Raw genomic sequence first — 19,425 nt, 5'->3', positions numbered from 1 at the left:
TATCCACTGAGAGGAGTATTCTGACCGAAATATTTTCCACAGCTAGGGCACCTACACCACCTCCCCCCATGCTCATTCTTTCATGCCCGAGAATAGGTTAGTTCATGCTGCAACTTCTTCTTTGAGGACAATAAAATTTTCCTTTCATCTTGCCACCTACTTTTTTAATAAACTTCTAGGGAGTCTTTTTTTGCAACTACTGTCCTGTAGTCAGACCACAACTGGACATCAGACCAGAAGTTCATAGGGAAAAAAACTGAAGAACAGAAGGCATGAGCAGTCTGAAATTCAACACAGAGATGAAAAAGTCTAGAAGGTTCCTGTGCGTGGAAGATAACTTCCTGACACACTTGATGAGTGAGCCAACTAGGGAAGGCATCCTGCTGGACCTGTTGTTTGTGAACAGAGAAAGATTTGTGGGTGATATGATTGTTGGAGGATGACTTGGGCATGGCAATCACAAAATCATAGTTTTCACTTCTCAGAGAAGAAAGGAGGGAGGTCAGCAGAACTACAACCTTGGACTTGCAGAGGGCAGACTTCGGCCTGATTAGGAGCCTGGCTGACAGACTCTCTTGGGAGGCAGTCCTGGAGGGCAAAGGAGTCTAGGATGGCTGGACGTTCTTCATGAAGGATATCTTAAAGACACAGGAATAGAATTCAGAATGAAGCCCCTATAGTCCAAGGGGGAATGTTTAGTGGTCTGCTACACCACTTAAAGACACACACAAGTCTATGGGGCTGGATGGGAACCACCCATGGGTACTGAAGGAGCTGGTGCAGTACTCACCAAGCCACTGTCAATCACTTAGCAGCAGCCCTGGCTAACTGACTAAAGGTTTGCAAATGTGACGCCCACCTACAAGAAGGGCTGGAAGGAGGATCCAGGGAACTATAGGCCTGTGACCTAGACCTCAGTGCTCAAGAAGATTATGGAGCAGATAGTCTTGAGCACCATCACACAGCACATACAGGACAGGAGTTCAGGCCCAGTTGGCATGAGTCTATGAAAGGCAGGTCCTGCTTGACTAACCTGACCTCCTGATGTGACAAGGTGGTCCACTTACTGGGTGAGGGAAAAGGACATGGATGTTGTCTACCTAGACTTTAGTAAAGCCTTTGATACTGTTTCCCACAGCATTCTCCTAGAGAAACTGGCTTTCCATGGATTGGAAGGTTGTACTCTTCACTGGGTAAAAAACTAGCTGGATGGCCAGGCCTAAAGTGTGGTGGTGAACAGAGCCAAATACAGTTCATGGTCAGTCACAAGTGGTGTTCCCCAGGGCTCGGTACTGGAGCCGGTTCTGTTAAACACCTTCATCAATGAGGAGATCAAGGGCACCTTCAGTAAATTCACAGACAACACCAAGTTGGGTGGGAATGTTGATCTGCTGAAGGATCGGGAGGCTCTCAGAGGGATCTGGACAGGCTGGATCCATGGGCTGTGGCCAATGGTATGAGGTTCAACAAGACAAAGTGCTGGGTCCTGCACTTGGATCACAACAACCCCATGCGATGCTCCAGGCTTGGGGAAGAGTGGCTGGAAAGCTGCTTGGTGGAAAAGGACCTGGGGGTGCTGACTGACGGCAGAACATGAGCCAGCTTGTGCCCAGGCAGCCAAAAAGCCCAATGGCATCCTGGCCTGTATCAGCAATAGTGTGGCCAGTAGGGCCAGGGCAGAGATCATCCCCCTGTACTCAGCACTGGCGAGGCCGCACCTCGAATCCTGTGTTCAGTTTTGGGCCCCTCACTACAAGAGAGATATTGAGGTGCTGGAGTGGGTCCAGAGAAAGGCAATGAAGCTGGTGAAGGGCCTAGAGCATAAATTCTATGAGGAACGGCTGAGAGAACTGAGGTTGTTTAATGTGGAGAAAAGGAGGCTGAGGGGAGACCTCATCCCTTTCTACAACTACCTGAAAGGAGGTTGTAGAGAGGTGGGTGTTGGTCTCTTCTCCCAAGTAACAAATCACAGGACAAGGAAACGGCCTCAAGTTGCACCAGTGGAGGTTCAGACTGGGTATTAGGAAAAATTTCTTCAATGAAAGGGGTTGTCAAGCACTCAAACAGGCTGCCCTGGGAAGTGGCTGAGTCACCATCCCTGGAGGTATTTAGAATACATGCAGATGTGGTGCTTAGGGACACTGTTTGCTGGTGGATTTGGAAGTATAAGGTTAACAGTTTGACTTAATGATATTAAAAGACTTTTCCAAAATAAACAATTCTATGACATATGCTTGTTGTGATGGCATAAAACCCTTCATGCATTGACTACTGATTGGCAGACTTGCTTTAGAAAACAAAAATCATCAATATTCATTCTCAGGTAACTCCCCCAGCACTGAGTTACCCAGCCATTTTCTCTCTCACACACTTCTATTTCTCCAAATCTTTACTTCCTTACTAAAAAGTGGGACGTACTGAAGAGGAAAAACGTAAAGCTTTTTCTGCTTTCCCTTGCTCACAGTCTGGCAGCTAAGGCTTTTTTCATAGTGGAAAGAACTGGATATAAATTTCCAAAGGCAGAAGAATCATTCTCCCTCACAACCTGAGCAGCTGGTCTGTGTGCAAAGCTGTTGTGGAAAAGCAGGCACTGCTGTCACCCCAGTTGGTCTTGCTCTGCTGTCTGCAATGGATCCATTTTCTGAGAAGACTCAACCTGCTATCACAGATAACGTACGCTCTACAAATGCCTGCCTGGCTGAGACCCTCAGCAGACTTAGAAGGAACTATTCAATTTGGTGTATTAACTGGGGTCCAACCAACTGTTCTTCAACCTTAGGCTTTAGAAGGTTGCTGTACTTTTGTGCATATTCAAATGCAAAAGTTCTCACACCTGCGAAATTTAGGTTAAATCGGGGTGGTCACTAGACAGCATCTGACTGGGTCTTTTGATGATCCTATTTCAAAGGATAAAATAAAACACAAAATACAACAAGGTCCAAAATGTCACATCTCATCTGCCCGGAATCCATTAATATCATCCATTTAATACTATTAAATTCCAGTAATGTTCTTCTAACATAGCTTTCTGAGTGTAACTTCCTCCAGTTTTAGAAACGGCAAATAGAAAATACAGAAGTTTTTCATACAGCACCAAATACCCATGTTAATTATCACCCAAGTTAAAATCTTTACATCTATCACATATGCGTGGCAGCTGACGGAGCATAATAAAAACAGTAGTACTTTGCCATGCTATAGGGACCTACTCTGAAGAAGCAACACATTTTGTCAGCGTGTTTCAGATGTAGCAGATGGCAGCAGAAACCTACTGAGGCCTCTTAACGGCTACAGCTCTTCTCAGCTCTGCTGCCCAGTCCTGCTTTGGCTGAGAACAGCTTGAAGTAAGCACTATAAGGAAATATTCCATTACTGCATGAAGCTTATCGCTGAAGTGGACATATCTAAATCACATATGCAGAATTCCTTCACTCATTCTTCACTTTCTGATAACACAAAGCACAATCAGTTACTAGTTGGATGATAGGAGCCAAAAAGGGCTGAAACATTGTCATTGTCTCAACAGGATTAGTGCAAGTACAGGCTGATTGGGAAAAAGTTGTGATAAAGTCAAACACACTCAGCAGAAATAGTCCTCAGAACAGCTGATAGCAATAGGGAAAAAAATAGGCAATGAACATACCCCAAAATGTTTTAAGTTTAAAAAACATTGTAACATGGTGAAATCTGTCATATTTTCAAGGCGCTGAAGACATACGCCCAAATCATGATTTTAAGATGACAAACAAACAAAAAAATAAATTCCAAACCTCAATCTTTGAACAGCAATAAAATATTCTGAATGAAACTCATGAGTCAATTACCTAGCATTTTAAGGTGAAAGCATCAGAAGTTTGAAGCATCTCTAATTAACTAAAGACAAGGAAACATGAAACAACCTAAAGAAGTTGAATTCTAAGAATATATGGAGAACTTGACCTGAATTTCTTTGACTGAAGAGTGTGTCTCCAACACTGTCCAGCAGAATTCCTCAGAAGCTGGTGGAGTGGAAGGACAAAGGGAAATAAATTGCCAACAAATAACATAATTTTGTGTCTTTTTCTTCACTAGGACTTATTGTCGAGGTAGATTATTTCATGACACCACCACCTGAAGGAAATATATCCCTAAAATTACTTACATTATTATCTTTATCCACTGCTGAAAAGAGACGGGTCATCATAACTAGTTTTTATCAAGTAAAATGTAACTCTGACCCCAGAGAAAAAGAGATGCGGAGAAAGTATTGACTGAAATCACAACTCCACAATAACAATAATAACCATAATACTAGAGCATTTGAAATTGTACAATAATTGTCTAGATTAGTGATAGGATGGGATAGTTTTATACACAAAGTTCATAAGAACGCTCCTATTATGGTAATTTTACTGTCCTCTGTGCATGAGCTGCAACGGTATCCATTAAAACTGGATATAGTGCTTTCAAAATAGGTTCCACCCATTAGAAAGAAGATAGGGGAAAAGAAAGGTTACAAAGTTCCCCAAGAAGTTCCAGAAATGAAGGCCAAAGTTAGATGGGGGTCTCAGTGAGGCACTTGTTTTCCAGTTACTGCCCTCTTCCCAGAAAGGCAGATACCTTAATTTAAGTGACAATGGTTTATCCACAAAATAACAACAAAAGGTTTCCTAACACAAAGACATTCTTGAACATTATTCACTATATACCTTTCATTCACCGTGAAACCAGGAATAGCCAGTAAACTGACCTTACAAATAGAAAAGAAGTTTTTGATGCCAAAAATCTCAAAAGATGTCAGTAAGACAAAAGATCTATTGACAGCTATACTTTCAGTTTTTAAACTCTTTACAACCAATTTACTAGCAGTATGAAAACAGAATTTGAATCCTCAAGTACCAGACGTTACATAAAAGTGGATGAATATTTAAATTACCATTTTGTACACTGATGGTTAACTCGTACCTTTTTTCCTACTCTGACCCTTCCCAAAATTATTCAGTCTTCTGATCAAGATACCAAATGTCATTTACAGAATCACTCAATACTGACTTAGTTAATGAAGACTTTGGTTGAAAGCATAATATACAAATGCCATTCCCTAAAACTGAGAAATACAGAGTTTTATTGCTTTTTGGTAAGTAATATGAACAGTGAGGTTTAAAACATGCCAAAATCATTGATAGGAATATAAAAATAAGCAGAAATTCACAAACATCAATCCAAAATCAAAAGCCAAGAGTATGTGTTATTTAGTTATCCATGGTAACAAAAGCAAAAGATTCATACCTGCACCTGGAATGATTGCCAACTTTGTTTCAACTAGACCCATTTTAGCAGAAGAGGCTAAAAACAGAATGTAAATGAGTTCTTATTATGATCTATACGAAAAAATTTAGCAAAATACGTAATAATGACCTACAAGATTGTTGATATATTACATTTCCTTCATAAAGAACAATAAATCACTTAAAAAGCATTTATTTATGAAAATCTTTAAATAGATTTAACCTTTAGTAAAAGAGCCAACTACTTTCATCAAGGCATGTTCTGTACCTTATTAATTTTCACATAGGAAGTAATCAATTACAGTGAGCGACAGAGACTTACTTGCAAAATGTAAAATAGTAAAATAAGAAGATTGTTATTATTTAACATCTCAAAATGGGGTAGAGTTCTCTATCTGATTATTATTATGAATTCTTTAGCTGACAGAATATTCTCTAAGGGTCAAACAGCTTTATATATCCTACATTACTGGCAACTGTTCAGGAGCAAGTTTCCATTTACTTTTCCACAAATGGCTTTATAGTTCTGACAGCTGGATAGGTCAAGGTTCCTCTTTTCAAGTGCTGTTGTCACTTTTCTTTTATAACAGCTTAATGGCTTGTGTAATAATACTCTCACTAACAACTTTTGCTTTTTCCCTGCAACCTGTTTAGATAAAAATCAAATCTCCATCTAGAATACTTCAAATACAGAAGAGGAGAATACTTAAATTACTAAATAAAGAATCAAACCGCTATATAACTCTTCTAGCAATATTGATAAAACAAATGTCATAAGAATAAAACATGTAACACCACTTAGACAGATTTCTGCTAAATCTCTTTAAAATAATTGGTTAGAAACAACATCAAATACAAAGTAAGTTTTATAAAACTGTTGCCAAAATAAGAATTAGTCAAGCCATCTGCAACACTAACAATTCAATGTTCTATAAACAGGATTCAGACCTACCTGCCACTCTTATATCACAGGCTAATGCAAGTTCTAGGCCACCACCTAATGCAGCTCCATCTATTGCAGCAATAGTAGGTACAGGCAGATTAGCTGAAAAAGAAAGTACCAATTAATTTAACACTGGCCTCGTAAAGAATGTCTCTGAAATACCATTTAATCACATTTTATTCAAAGTACAGTCATCCTATGGGAAGAAACTGTCATAAAACTAAGAGGAACAAAAAAGTGATTGCTCAGCAACACTTCGGCGAAAATAAAATGACCCTCCTTCTATATCACTTTGTGGCTAAATAGGTTTGCAAGCCCTTTCCTCTAGCTTCTGCTGACTTCTGACAAAAATCTGAACAGTAAACTCTAAAAACATACATAGCAGAGCTAGGCAAAAAATAAAAAAGGAATACTTTAAAAAGGCACATACACAAACAGTCCCAGTTGATATACAGATGTCTTACCATAATCATCTGTGATGCTAGCATAGCTGGAAGCTCTCTGTGTCTTAATATTCCCAGATGTGGTATTGTCACCACTATTGCCCCTTTTCTCCCATAAACCAGCAGCCAACAGCTTAATGGAACGTGGAAAAGTTTTCAGTCTCAAACAGATGCACCCACTGCCAGTACGTGTGACAGGTAGCAGAGATCCAGAGGCCTGTGTGACCATGGCAGGTTTGTATTTAATTTATCATCTGTGTTCTGACTCAGGGAAGTCATTTAAACATTCAGCTTAAAGTACTGCTCTTCATCTCCAACAAGTTTAAGTTCTCTTCTTCCCTCTTCACCACAAACTCAAAGTAGTTTTGGGAAAAAAGGTATTTTTCATTTCAGAAATAAACTTCTATAGCACAGCTTTAATTAGATTTAACATAACATTTACCACAAGCTATCTACAATTTTAAACTACACTCAATATTTCAGTAGTACATTGCTGCTACTTAAGTTTCAAAGATAGTCAAAAGCAATTCATTTAGCTGAACACATGGGCTACAGCTTGTTGAAATGTTAAACCAACCCTTGACAGCAATAGTTGGGGTTTTTTTCAGATGTTAAAGAAATATTATCTTTGTTTTAACGCTTCAGCTTCTTAAATTCAATGACCAGTTCATTCAGTCTCAGTTGGAATTGAAAAAAACCTGCTGCCAAAATATAAATGAAAATCTTATGTAAGAGAATGTTCTCTCCTTTTATAACCTAGAAGGGTAATGTGTCCAAAAATGATTAATTTAATGCATTAATTACAAATAATAATTCCTTTCTTTAGTGAACTAGTTCTAAATTTAGAAGTTGCGCTACCTAACTTACCTTTTTCCTTTCTGACAGATACACTTCAGATAACTGCATTTAAAAAACAACCCCATAACAAATAAGATGTTAATGTATATCAGCATGGGTAAATCTGTATACAAACAGGTAGTCCCTCACTGGGTAACAAAACAAAGTATCAATTTAAACAAAAGGCTACTTTTAGCTGCAAATCAAAAACCTTTTACGATCAACAACTAATGAAAATCCAATTGTTTTTAAGAAAAAACCAAAAATGTATTAATATTTTTCAAGATTATAACAAATGCTTTAAACCAAAGTCCCTTGGGTCCTGGTTTAGATCTTGATTAAGTGATTATCTGAACCAATTCCAATGTCAAAAGAGGCTACTGATTACCGTCTGCAACAATCAAGCACTTGCAGTCACTTAGAAGAGCCCAAGTTAGCAATTACATATTGCCACCTAACCACAGAAATCATAGGAGACAGAAGAATAGGAGTAAAATCTGCTATTTCTTGATTTACTTTTTCTTAGTTATATGCGAAGGCAACTCTCATTCCAGCAGGGCCAAGTTGCTGACTGAAACTCATAATCCCATCACCATAACCAATCTGCCAAACAGTCTTGCAATCCAAGTTCAAGGCTGATACAGCTTGTATTTAAAGGAATCTGTCTCTGCCACTGGTAAATGAAGAATAATTTGCCTGAACACGAAGGCATGGTCATTATTAATTGTAGTTTCCAGCAGTTACTGCCTGTATTTATGTTCCATTTGTCAGAGACTAGGTATGTGAAGCACTATTTACACAACTTTTGCAGTAGTCCAAGGCAGACTACTTTTCGTATGATAAGTAACTTCCAAATTTAGCTATGGCACAATTTAAGTAGGCTATTACGTTAGAGCATTACCAACCAGTTTGCTTTCAAGAATTACAGTCAGCATTCCTATCAAGAAATACTAAAATTCATTATTAAAAGGGAGACAAAGCAGTTTGATAGCATATGTTAGAATAATTGCTTCCCAAGGATATTAATTTTAAAGGATCACCTGAAGTGGCAGTTGACAATGAATGAAAGGCAAAATACAGATTTCTTTACAACAGCTCTATGCATACCTATCAAAAGAATTAAGGAAATTAGTTCTTTTAACATGTTCTTGTGAAGCATCAGAAAAAGAAATATAGAAATAAATCAGCAACTGCTCCTGATTACTCTAATAACAGAGTCTCTAAGTAACTAGAACTTGTTACCAACAGTAAAGCTTCTTGGAATATTCAAACTTTGTAGCACAAGAGGCACTTGTTCATGTTTATCTGCATAATTTTAATACACAACTGCCAAAACTGTTCAGCTCATAACAAAAACAGAGACGATGTTTGACAAATCATGCCCTACAGACTTTACTTAGTTGCATGCACTCGAATTATTACAGCAATAAATTAAGTAAACAGACAGGTTGACCTCCACAATGATTCTACATGGCAAGGTTCATTTGCCGTGAATGATAGGAAAAAAAAAACCCTAACTATTTAAAGCTTTGCCAGGAAGCCCAGTGGTTTTATTCTCTAATATCCCACATTTTGTCACACTGTAAATAAGAGATATAAATCTCAGGCGATTGTACTACTAAACATTAGTGCTAGATCTGAAACAGGTTTACCAATGTTCAATCATGAGCTGCGCAGTAAAGTCCACAAAAGGAATTGTAAATATATATAAAAGGAACAAAACAAACTAAATGAAAGTGTAAAACACATAGAGAAAAGTAGACCATATACACAGATCGATGCTGCTAGTAGTAGTTAAAAAAAAAAGACTAAGTAATCAGCAGTGTTAGACTGTAGTCACAGAATTGCACTTAACTACTGCAGAACATCAAAGTGTGGACACTAAAATATGAAGGGCACTAAGTAACAAGCCAGTTCATGCAATGAATTCATAAAGGATTACTGCACAGATCTACTGTATTGTAAAACATGCTGCATATTTTGTAGGTACACTTCCATTATGCATATCAAACAAGTGTCCAAAGAAAAGTCAATACTCATGTCGTAATATAACATCAATGCTTAATGGTATTACAGAAAAGAAAGGTTCTAAGTACAGTAAAGAAGGGCCCACATCAGTCTATTTAGTCCTAAGTCAGCAAAGAGCCAAATATAAGACAAAAATGCATTGCTATATTTGAGATCACAGGAGTAGAAACCGAGGTTTGACTAGGTGAAGAGTAGACAAACATGACAAGCAGATCAAAATAATTTTTGTGTATTACGTTATTTGAGGAATAACCTGTTAGGACAGAAGGTGACACAACCTGTATAAAAGGACATTTAATGGCCACTCAAGACATGATACAGATAAAGTGACCAACAGGGAAACTGAAGAACTAAGAAATGAATGGCATGCAAAAAGCTTCAGTAAAGGAAACTAAATACAGTAACATGATACAGCTAATGAAGTCCAATAAACTCATAAAAGCTCAAAGTTAGAAAAGTTAGAAAATGTGATATAAGCAGTATAAAGAAATGGGCCTGTTTCCTACTCCATAGTAACTGTGGATCTTCAGTTCAACTTCAGGAACGCATTCCTGGTAAATACATACGTTACATGTAGTTTTAGATAAGGCTGACCAGCAGCCTTGGGATGCCTCCTGCCTTCCTGTCCATTACTGAAAGACAAAGAGTAGAGTAAAATAAACTCTTCTCGATTTTGTTATCAGTACAGAATGTGATAGGACACTTTGCATTTAAGCACATAAAAACACATGTAATGTGGGAAGTAATCTCAAAGAATCACAACTGTTTTGAAGCAGGTAACTGTTATTTCATCTTTAAGTGACTTTACACATGATGTCCGCTGCTGGTCACTAACAAGGGATTTCCCTTCTGCTTAGAGATGATTATACGACACATGAAAGACCAGCATATGAAGGAAGAAGGAAGAAGGGAAGAAGTATGAAAAATGAATAAATAAGTACAGTAAAGCCAAAATGGCAGTAATTTATACAGGAAAGTAGTCTTGTCTTTATGAAACATTATATAGATTAGATTTTACATAGCAGGCAATAAACACATTCTTTAGACAGTGTCCAAGGGCTCAGAGGAAGACCTATCCCTATTACTTGTCCCTTCCTGAGGGTTCCTGAAATGGGCAGAGGAAGAATAATATGGTACCCAGAATTCCAGACTTTGTGATTTGTGTTCCTGGTCAACTTACATCAGCTTGTCCAGACTGCTTAACTTAAAACACATGACATGTAGTAGTAACATGAAAAAAGTTACTGATTTAGAATGTATCCAATCCAAAGAGATAGACCTCCTAAGAGTGGCTTCATTGCTTGCCAAGTAAATATATACCCGTAGTATTTTCTGTTAGCAACTGTACCACATATTTGTACAAAAAGAGGAAACATTCTCTAGGCACAAAATTTTTAATTCTAGGCTGTTCATGTGCCAATCAGCTTTCTATAAGAACCGTACATCTGTAGCTTGGGAGCAGTTTCAAACAATTGACCAGAACAACACCTGCAGTATTCCTTCCTACAGCTGGGTATAGGAGCCATCGTTAAAGATCTGGAAATCCAGCAGTCTTAGGATTTAGTTTCTCTTAAACTAAAAGGCCTGCACAGTTACTGCAGCAACACTTGCAGTTCATGATTCCCGTGAACCAGGAAAGAGAAGTCCTTGGAAGCCCTTTCAATCCCTAATAATGCATAAATTATATATCACCCTAAGATATAATTAACTTCTATTTTTGACGTACTCTTGCACACATGAGGACAAGTGCTTTCAATTCAGCTAACCACAGCAGTGAAAATTTGGTATTTAGGAACATTCAAATAAGGCCCCACTTTAAAGCATGCCTTTTCAAGTATTTGATATGAAAGACTAAAATGACAGTCGTCTTAGCTCCCATTACTATTCTTTAGTTGTCCTCCTGTACCTGGACAATGTTGTAAAACATCCTTATATTTCATCTTTCTTCTTACTTCAGTGACCTCTGGCTATCTATCTTTGGAAAGAACAGTTATTGAGATGTAAATCAGAAGCTAGTCACTACCTCTAGCACCTACTGAACTAGATTCATAAGCTTGATTTGTCTTTAATTATCAACAGACAGCCATTAGCCTAAGAATTCTTGTTTCCCAGTACTGATTGAAAAGAAAGAAGTGAGAGCACTCCTCTCAAAAACTAGGTCTCCAACAATACAAGTGAGTTCCCAGAGAATGAAGAAATAAATTGTCCAAGCTATTTATTCCACACGTGAATTTCTGATTATTTGACAAATAAAGTCGATTAGTGCACAGCTTACTACGACTAGCAACTTCAGGGGGCATCTGTAGCAGCTCATTTTTCCTTTTGAATAATGGATTTCATAAAACATAAAGCAAGGAGGATGAACTGTTTAAAAATATCTTACATACTGTATTACATAGATTACTGGAGGAAAGTATGCTATAAATATTGAGGGATATATAAAAACTTCCACAATTCATTATCTAACTAAAAGAGAATAAGAAAGTGTGGCAAATATCTGCCTACGTATATGACTGCAGCACATGAGAAATCTTTGAATCACATAACAGTGACCTGTGTCAATGCCCCTCACAGTAAATGTTTCCAGATGTTCAGGAGGAACTTCCCATGTTTCAGTTTGTGTCCACTGCCTCTGGGTCTAGCTTCATCTTAACACTACTCCCCGCCCCCTCCTCTTCCCCCCCCCCCCCGCCTTTAGGTATTTATCTCTATTGATGCGATCACCCCTTGAGCCTTCTCTTCTCCAGGCTGAACAATCCTAGTTCACTCAATCTTTCCTTGTACGAGAGATGCTCCAGTCTATACATCATCTTCATGGCCCTTCGCTGGACCACCTTCAGTAGTTCCATCTCTCTCTTGTCCTGGGGAGCCCAGAACTGGGCACAGTACTCCCAGGTGTGGCCTCACCAGTGCTGAATGAAGGGGAAAGATCACCTCCCTCAATCTGCTGGTGACACTTGTCCCAGTGCAGCCCAGGACACCATTAATATCCTTTGCTGCAAGGGCACAGTGCTGGCTCATGTTCAACTTGGTGTCCACCAGGACATGCAGTGCCTTTTCTGCAAAGCTGCTTTCCAGATTGTTAGCTCCCAGCATGTACTGGTTGTTCATCCTCAGGTGCAAGACTTTGCACTTTCCTTTGTTGAACTTAATGAGGTTCCTGTCAGCCTATTTCTCCAGTTCACCGAGTCCTTCCAAAGGACAACCCTCTGGTGCATCAGCCACAACTTTTGCTTTTATATCATCAACAAACTTGCTAAGACACCATCATCCAGATCATTAACAATGTTGAACAGGACTGGAACCAGTATTTGCCCCTAAGATAGATACCGCTGGCTAGGGACCTCCAAGTAGATTTCATTCTGCTATTTTCAAAAAATAAAAGGGCATAAACTATGCACTTTGCATGACAAGTAGAGATAGCCTCTGGGCAATTATAGTAACTGACATATTCTTTCTATTAGGAACATATTTTTCACAAAATTACACTTTCACCTAAGTTCATTTATGTCATAGGAAATCAGAAAAATAATTGCAGCATAATACCATATCTTGGTTTCATCTTTTGGGATCTTTTCTTGAAGAACAATAATAACATTAAGATGTCATATGAGATTTGCGGTGTTAGTTGTGTTTACGGCTTTACCTTGCCTTGTAAAACCTGTTACCAAGTCAGTGACTAAAACAGTTTGCTTGCATTTTCAATTGCAAGCACCCCCATCAAAAAAGGCCTTTCTATGGGGAAAAAAAGGCTAAAAGAAACCAAATACTTCAACAAGCACCTTCATCCATTCTGTAACAGAATGAAAACCAACCAATGTATGTAGCAACATAAAAAAATGGCTAAGAGAGACTGTCAACTCTTCCTATACGAACTTGAAGGCAAAGAAGATAGGTCAAACCATTTTTATTCAAGGTAAGTAATCAAATGCTGCAAAGCTCTACCTGCAATTATTGCAACAAGAATGAAAAGTGGTTATATAAAGTAACTTAAATATTTACTGACGTTTTTAAAATACCTCAATCTGCAAAAACATGACCACATTTTGAAGTCTGAATGGTCTACATGTACATTTGGATGCACACAATTCTCTTCCATACATTTGTTAGTTACAACTGTGAAACGCTTTTAGCTACCCTCTAAATCCAGTGCTTTGGATAAGGAGATTAATGGACTGTTACTGTTGACAGATTTATCTGAACATTACTATCTTTGCTTTAATACCTTCAAAGTTCAGACAGACAACTGGCTGCAAGAAAGAGCTGTATAAAAAAATTATTTTTAGTAATTGTGAAGAAATTTTGCTTTAAATGAAAGTGGTAACTGCACATTGCTTACAGTTAAGCAAAAGATATTACTAAAGTTTATCTTCTCTTTATTATGACAGTAGTTAAAGGGTTTTCTTAAGGCATTTCCCTCAATCCCATTAATTTCAGTTTCCTCCAGTGCTCACTCATTCTTATGAATGACCTAGAAGAAATTTTTTGAATTAACAAATAAATACTAATGCAGGAATATTATTATAAATCTTAAAATAATAATTTTAAGATTTTCTATTTGGTACTTTATTATGGACAAGTAATAGGACAGTGTGTTTTATATTCTTGATAATAGGAGCAAAGCTTGGGAAACTAATAGGAATGAAAGAGAGGTACTATAATCAAACCCTTTAGCTAATGCCCTCTGTAGCAAATTCTGCCACGATTCTCTTTTTGTACTATATAAAATAGTTTGTATATTTCTTCAGTGGTACACTTCAGTTTAATGAACAGATTCCTCAGTTTCTTCATATTTATTAATGTGTCTTCTTGTTGTCTTACTCTGCCCTCAGTAAAACAACAATGAAGTAAACACAAAATTACAGAATCTACTTTCTGTGCAAATTAAGAAAAGCTTTGGGTAGAAGAAAACTGAAATTATTTCTTGTATTTGCTATCCTCACTAAGTATATTTAAGAACTTACTACATACACAAATAGCATAGCACATATTCAAGCACTGAATTCACAAAACAAAAGGACAGAATCATAGAATGGTTTGGGTTGGAAAGGACCTTAAGATCATCTACTTCCAATCCCACTGACATGGGCAGGGATGCCTCACACTAGACCATGTCGCCACACCGACCCTGACCACTGCCAGGGATGGAGCATTTACCACTTCTTTGGGCAGCCTGTTCCAGTGCCTCACCACCCTCATAGGAAAGAACTTCTTCCTTATATCTAACCTGAACTTCCCCTGTTGAAGTTTAAACCCATTACCCCCTGTTCTATCACTACAGTCCCTGATGAAGAGTCCCTCCCCAACATCCTCGTAGGCCCTCTTCAGATACTGGCAGGCTGCTATGAGGTCTCCACGCAGCCTTCTCTTCTCCAGGCTGAACAGCCCCAACTTTCTCAGCCTGTCTTCATACGGCAGGTGCTCCAGCCCTTTTATCATCCTCGTGGCCCTCCTCTGGACTTGTCCCAGCAGATCCATGTCCTTCTTATGTTGAGGACACCAGAACTGCACACAGTGCTCCAAGTGGAGTCTCACCAGAGCAGAGTAGAGGGGCAGGATCACCCCCTTTGACCTGCTGGTCACGCTTCTTTTGATGCAGCCCAGGATACGGTTGGCTTTCTGGGCTGTGAGCGCACACTGAAGCCGGCCCATGTTCAGTTTCTAATCGACCAACACCCCCAAGTCCTTCTCCTCAGGCTGCTCTGAATAACTTCTCTGCCCAACCTGTAGCTGTGCCTGGGATTGCCCTGACCCAAGTGTAGGACCTTGCACTTCGCATTGTTGAACTTCATAAGGTTGGCATCGGCCCACCGCACAAGCGTGTCAAGGTCCCTCTGGATGGCATCCCTTCCCTCCAGTGTATCAACCGAACCATACTTAGTGTCGTCGGCAAACTTGCTGAGGGCGCACTTGATCCCACTGTCCATGTCACTGACAAAGATGCTGAACAGGATCAGTCCCAACACCGATCCCTGGGGGACACCACTTGTCACCCGTCTCCAGCTGGACATTGACCCACTGACTGCAACTCTCTGCGTGCGGCTGTCGAGCCAATTCCTTATCCACTGCGTGGTCCATCCATCAAAATTATGTCTCTCCAGTTTAGAGACAAGGATGTTGTGCGGGACAGTGTCGAACGCTTTGCACAAGTCCAGGTAGATGACATCAACTGCTTTGCCCCTATCCATCAGTTCTGCAGCCCCATGATAGAAGGCCAACAAACTGGTGAGGCAGGATATGCCCTTTATGAAGCCATACTGGCTATCACAAACTACCTCGTCGTTTTTCACGTGCCTTAGCATGGTTTCCAGGAGAATCTGCTCCATGATCCTACCAGGCACAGAGGTGAGACTGACTGGTCTGTAGTTCCCTAGGTCTTCCACATTCCCCTTCTTGAATACGGGGTTCTATTTCCCTTTTTCCAGTTGTTGGGAACTTCACCTGACTGCCATGATTTTTCAAATATGATGGACAGACAGTGGCTTAGCAAGTTCATTTTGGATGGATTTCATCAGGTCCCATGTACTTGTGCACATTCGGGTTCCTAAGATGATCTTGAACCTGATCCTGTCCTACAGTGGGCCTAAGGTCTCCATTCTCACAGTCCCTGCATTTATCTTCCAAGGCTTGAGCAGCATGGTCAGAGCACTTGCCAGTGAAGACTGAGGCAAAGAAGTCATTGAGAGACTCAGCCTTCTCCAAATCCAAGGTAGCCATTTCTCCCGTTTCCTTCTAGAGAAGGACCTCATTATCCCTAGTCTGCCAAGGATAAATCATTTCAGTCACAGTTTTACATTTTACTTCTATGTAAGTTGTTTCTTTCCTAGAGAGCACACTAAATAAAATTCAAACAACAGCACAACTATAACCTCTAAAAGCAGCGCACACGTAGGCAAAAGCTGCGTTCAATAAAAGAGTTCAACATGCTATTCTGAAGTCAAAGTCTAATGCTGGGCCCAAGCAATGAGCATAGGATTTCTTCAACAGAAGAGCAACATAATATTTTCGGTACCATGCCAGGAGTTGCTGCCCTTTGAATACCAACTGGTTCGAGGAACTGAACCAGAGACTTGAGGAAAGGAAAGCAAAAGCTAACAAACCATTCGTCCTCATTCAGAGATAGAAACACGCAATTTCAAACCTGCACAGGGCAAGGAAAGGGCAGAGTTTCCCAGTGCATCAAACTTGCACAATGTAGCTCCCCAGAGAAGGAACAGAAGTTCTGGACAGGAAGTCATACTGAAGGCCGGTTTTAACAATGTGCAAACTGGCTACGTTGATCTCAATAAACCATCTGAGTTAGTAGCACCCTTCTTTTGGTACAGTTTCTTTTGTGTGAGTAAAATTAAAGGGCCATGTCCAGAGCGCAGCCTCTCTTTCTCATAGAACAGCATTTGGAATTACTACCAGAAGGAAAACTGAACTACAGCTGAGGCTATGCCAGAGATCAAAGCAATGAATCGGCCATGCAAAGCCACATCCTTCCTTAATTTTCAGCTCTATAAGGAAAGACTATCAGCTCATCCTAATAGTCCAGTCCTCCATTTCTCTTCTTTCTTTATAACAGTTTTTAGAAAGTTACTATTATGGGGGAAAAAAGTGTATTAGCATTTGTGGAAGCAATGCTGTCATATAAATAGCTAATAAACATCTTAGTAGAGAAGTTTAATGTTGCATTCATTGCTTCTATAATGGTACAGAGCTTAGCATTGTGTTTTTTAATTAAAACCAATCCAATGCAATTTGACAAAGCCCATAATTTCAGCTCTGCAAAGACAGTACTGTCTATTTAGGAAACAGACAATGCTTAGTCAAAGGGTATCTTAAATTAATTCAATGTTAAGAGAAGCAGTAAATCTACAACTGGAAAACAACCAAGAGCTCAGTAACACGTTCAGAATGCTAGCAGTCTTGGACTGTGTTAGCTATGCTCTACACTTAACTGAACAGGCAACATAACACAGCAAGAGAACACTGTGCCAGAATCTCCCTTTCACAGTGTCAGCAACGTAGGGTGACCAAGATGACTAAAGATGGCTGCTAAGCATGGCACTGCTTAGCAATAGCTTACTTACAACAGCTAAGTGTTTCCTTTCTCAAATTTGGTAACTACTTGTGATATTCCATTCAGCTTCCCAGTGAATGCTTTCAGAAGTTACAGCCTGTATCTGCTCTTCCCTGAGAGAAACCCACAGTTCTTCCTACTGGCTTTCCAAACCAGCGCACTCCATCACTGCTGCCCAGATCTACCTCCAGCACACACAGGAAGATTTGGTCAATATTACATAAGCAGTCACTTCTCAGAGTAGTAATCAGGTCTGGAGTGTTCATTACTAAATCAGGATTTTTAATGTTAACCAAAGGTCCACAGAAGGCCCAGGAACTCAAATAGTAAAATAAGGCACTGCTCTGACCTCATAAATGATCAATTCTTGCCTATTTTTGAAATTTTAGAATGGGAAGATGGGCTGGTAGTTAGCAGACCAGAAATCAAATGAGACTTATACTATCCTTATCTCACTCTCGGGACCTCTTGAGATCAAGTTTGGACAGCTTGCATCCAAAACCAAACTGTAGCATATAATGTGGCACAACCTAAGAATTTCCAAGGATGTGTGATCTTAAAGAGTTGGAAAAAGAACTTTTTGGAGAAGAGACTGTTCTCCTGAATGATGAGTAAGAGCACTCTCTTAGGTAAATGAAAAGTTTGGTGATGATTGAAAGAAACCACAATGACAGAAAATTGCTAAGGAAGAAAAAAAAAACAACCTGTAAACAGAAAACTGTATCTGCTTTCAATAAAATAAAGACCACATGATAAAAAATAAATGCAAGTAATTGACCACAAGGTGCTTTCATTCAAGGTGCTCTCACTCAAACTGGACTACATCAGAACTGATCACATCTGTGAAAATTATGTCTAAACAAAATTACTAGATATCACTACTTATTAAATTTGTATCAGAACTTCCAACTCAAAACCAAGCAGATGTTTTAAACAAAGAAGTCTTCAATTTTTTTTCCCCATTTGTGGGATTCAGGTATTTATGCTATGTTCTTTGGAACAGCTTTGCTAACCAATGGTGTTTCTCACTTATTAGAAATTGCGGCCAAAAATCGCTCTGAGTAATTACAAGTTGTTGTGGGTTTTGCGAAGCTCAAATTTTCTGCAGCTTCACTTTTTCTTTCTGTTAAGCAAGGTGGTTTTGTACAGGAAAGTGGTTACTGAATTCAGCTCTATATCTGGCCCCAGTTTGTTTTCCAACTGAAATCCCAACAGATGACGTATACAATAGCAGTACCACAGCCCAGATCCCACAGCCAGTATTAAGAACATGGACTTAATGGGAGTCATACCAAAAATACGTGCTGAAGATCTGACCCACAATGATGGCTCCCCCATCCCACCCCCAACCATCAAAAATTAGGTTTCTGGTAGTCAGTAACATGTGATTTCATTTAGTCAAGCCTGTTCCATTGTGCATTTCTGCAAGAGGTCTACTAATGTTTTTCTCTACTAGTTTTTCTGAGGGTAACGCCAGCCTTACATCAGAGACAAAGAGCCTCAAGCAGAACATAGTAACGGACAAGTAGTCTTATAACTCCTACTATTGAAAAAACCCCAAACCCTACAACAACACAAAAAAAAAAAACCCAACCCCCCCCAAGTTTGGTATAATTTCAGCAACAGCAACCACTGCTAAAAATAGAGGCTGTTTTGATTTTCCCTCCCCTCAACTTAAAGCTCTAAGCACTGCAACCAACGACTCAATACCAATTTTTTCAGCTCTTTAAGTGCTTATTTTTATACCAAGTGATACTTACTGCAGTCTTAATACTTCACCCAAATTTAGCAAGAAGTTATAAATTAATCCCATAAAAACAAGTGCAGTGTGCTTTTAATTTC

General features: G+C 39.2%; 1 protein-coding gene across 1 annotated transcript in view; it reads right to left on the bottom strand.

Annotated features, from left to right (window-relative positions):
* Positions 1 to 19,425, bottom strand: part of AUH (AU RNA binding methylglutaconyl-CoA hydratase) — a 115,525-nt gene that overhangs the window by 56,668 nt on the left and 39,432 nt on the right. Inside the window, exons 5-6 of the mRNA XM_030511892.1 lie at positions 6,220 to 6,312; positions 5,269 to 5,325 (exon numbers count right to left, since the gene is read on the bottom strand). Coding sequence (XP_030367752.1) covers positions 5,269 to 5,325; positions 6,220 to 6,312 — 150 coding nt within the window. The remainder of the gene's footprint in view (positions 1 to 5,268; positions 5,326 to 6,219; positions 6,313 to 19,425) is intronic.

This window comes from Strigops habroptila, chromosome Z (assembly GCF_004027225.2).
Source record: "Strigops habroptila isolate Jane chromosome Z, bStrHab1.2.pri, whole genome shotgun sequence".
NCBI lineage: Eukaryota > Metazoa > Chordata > Aves > Psittaciformes > Psittacidae > Strigops > Strigops habroptila.
This window is presented reverse-complemented; position numbering and strand designations above follow the sequence as displayed.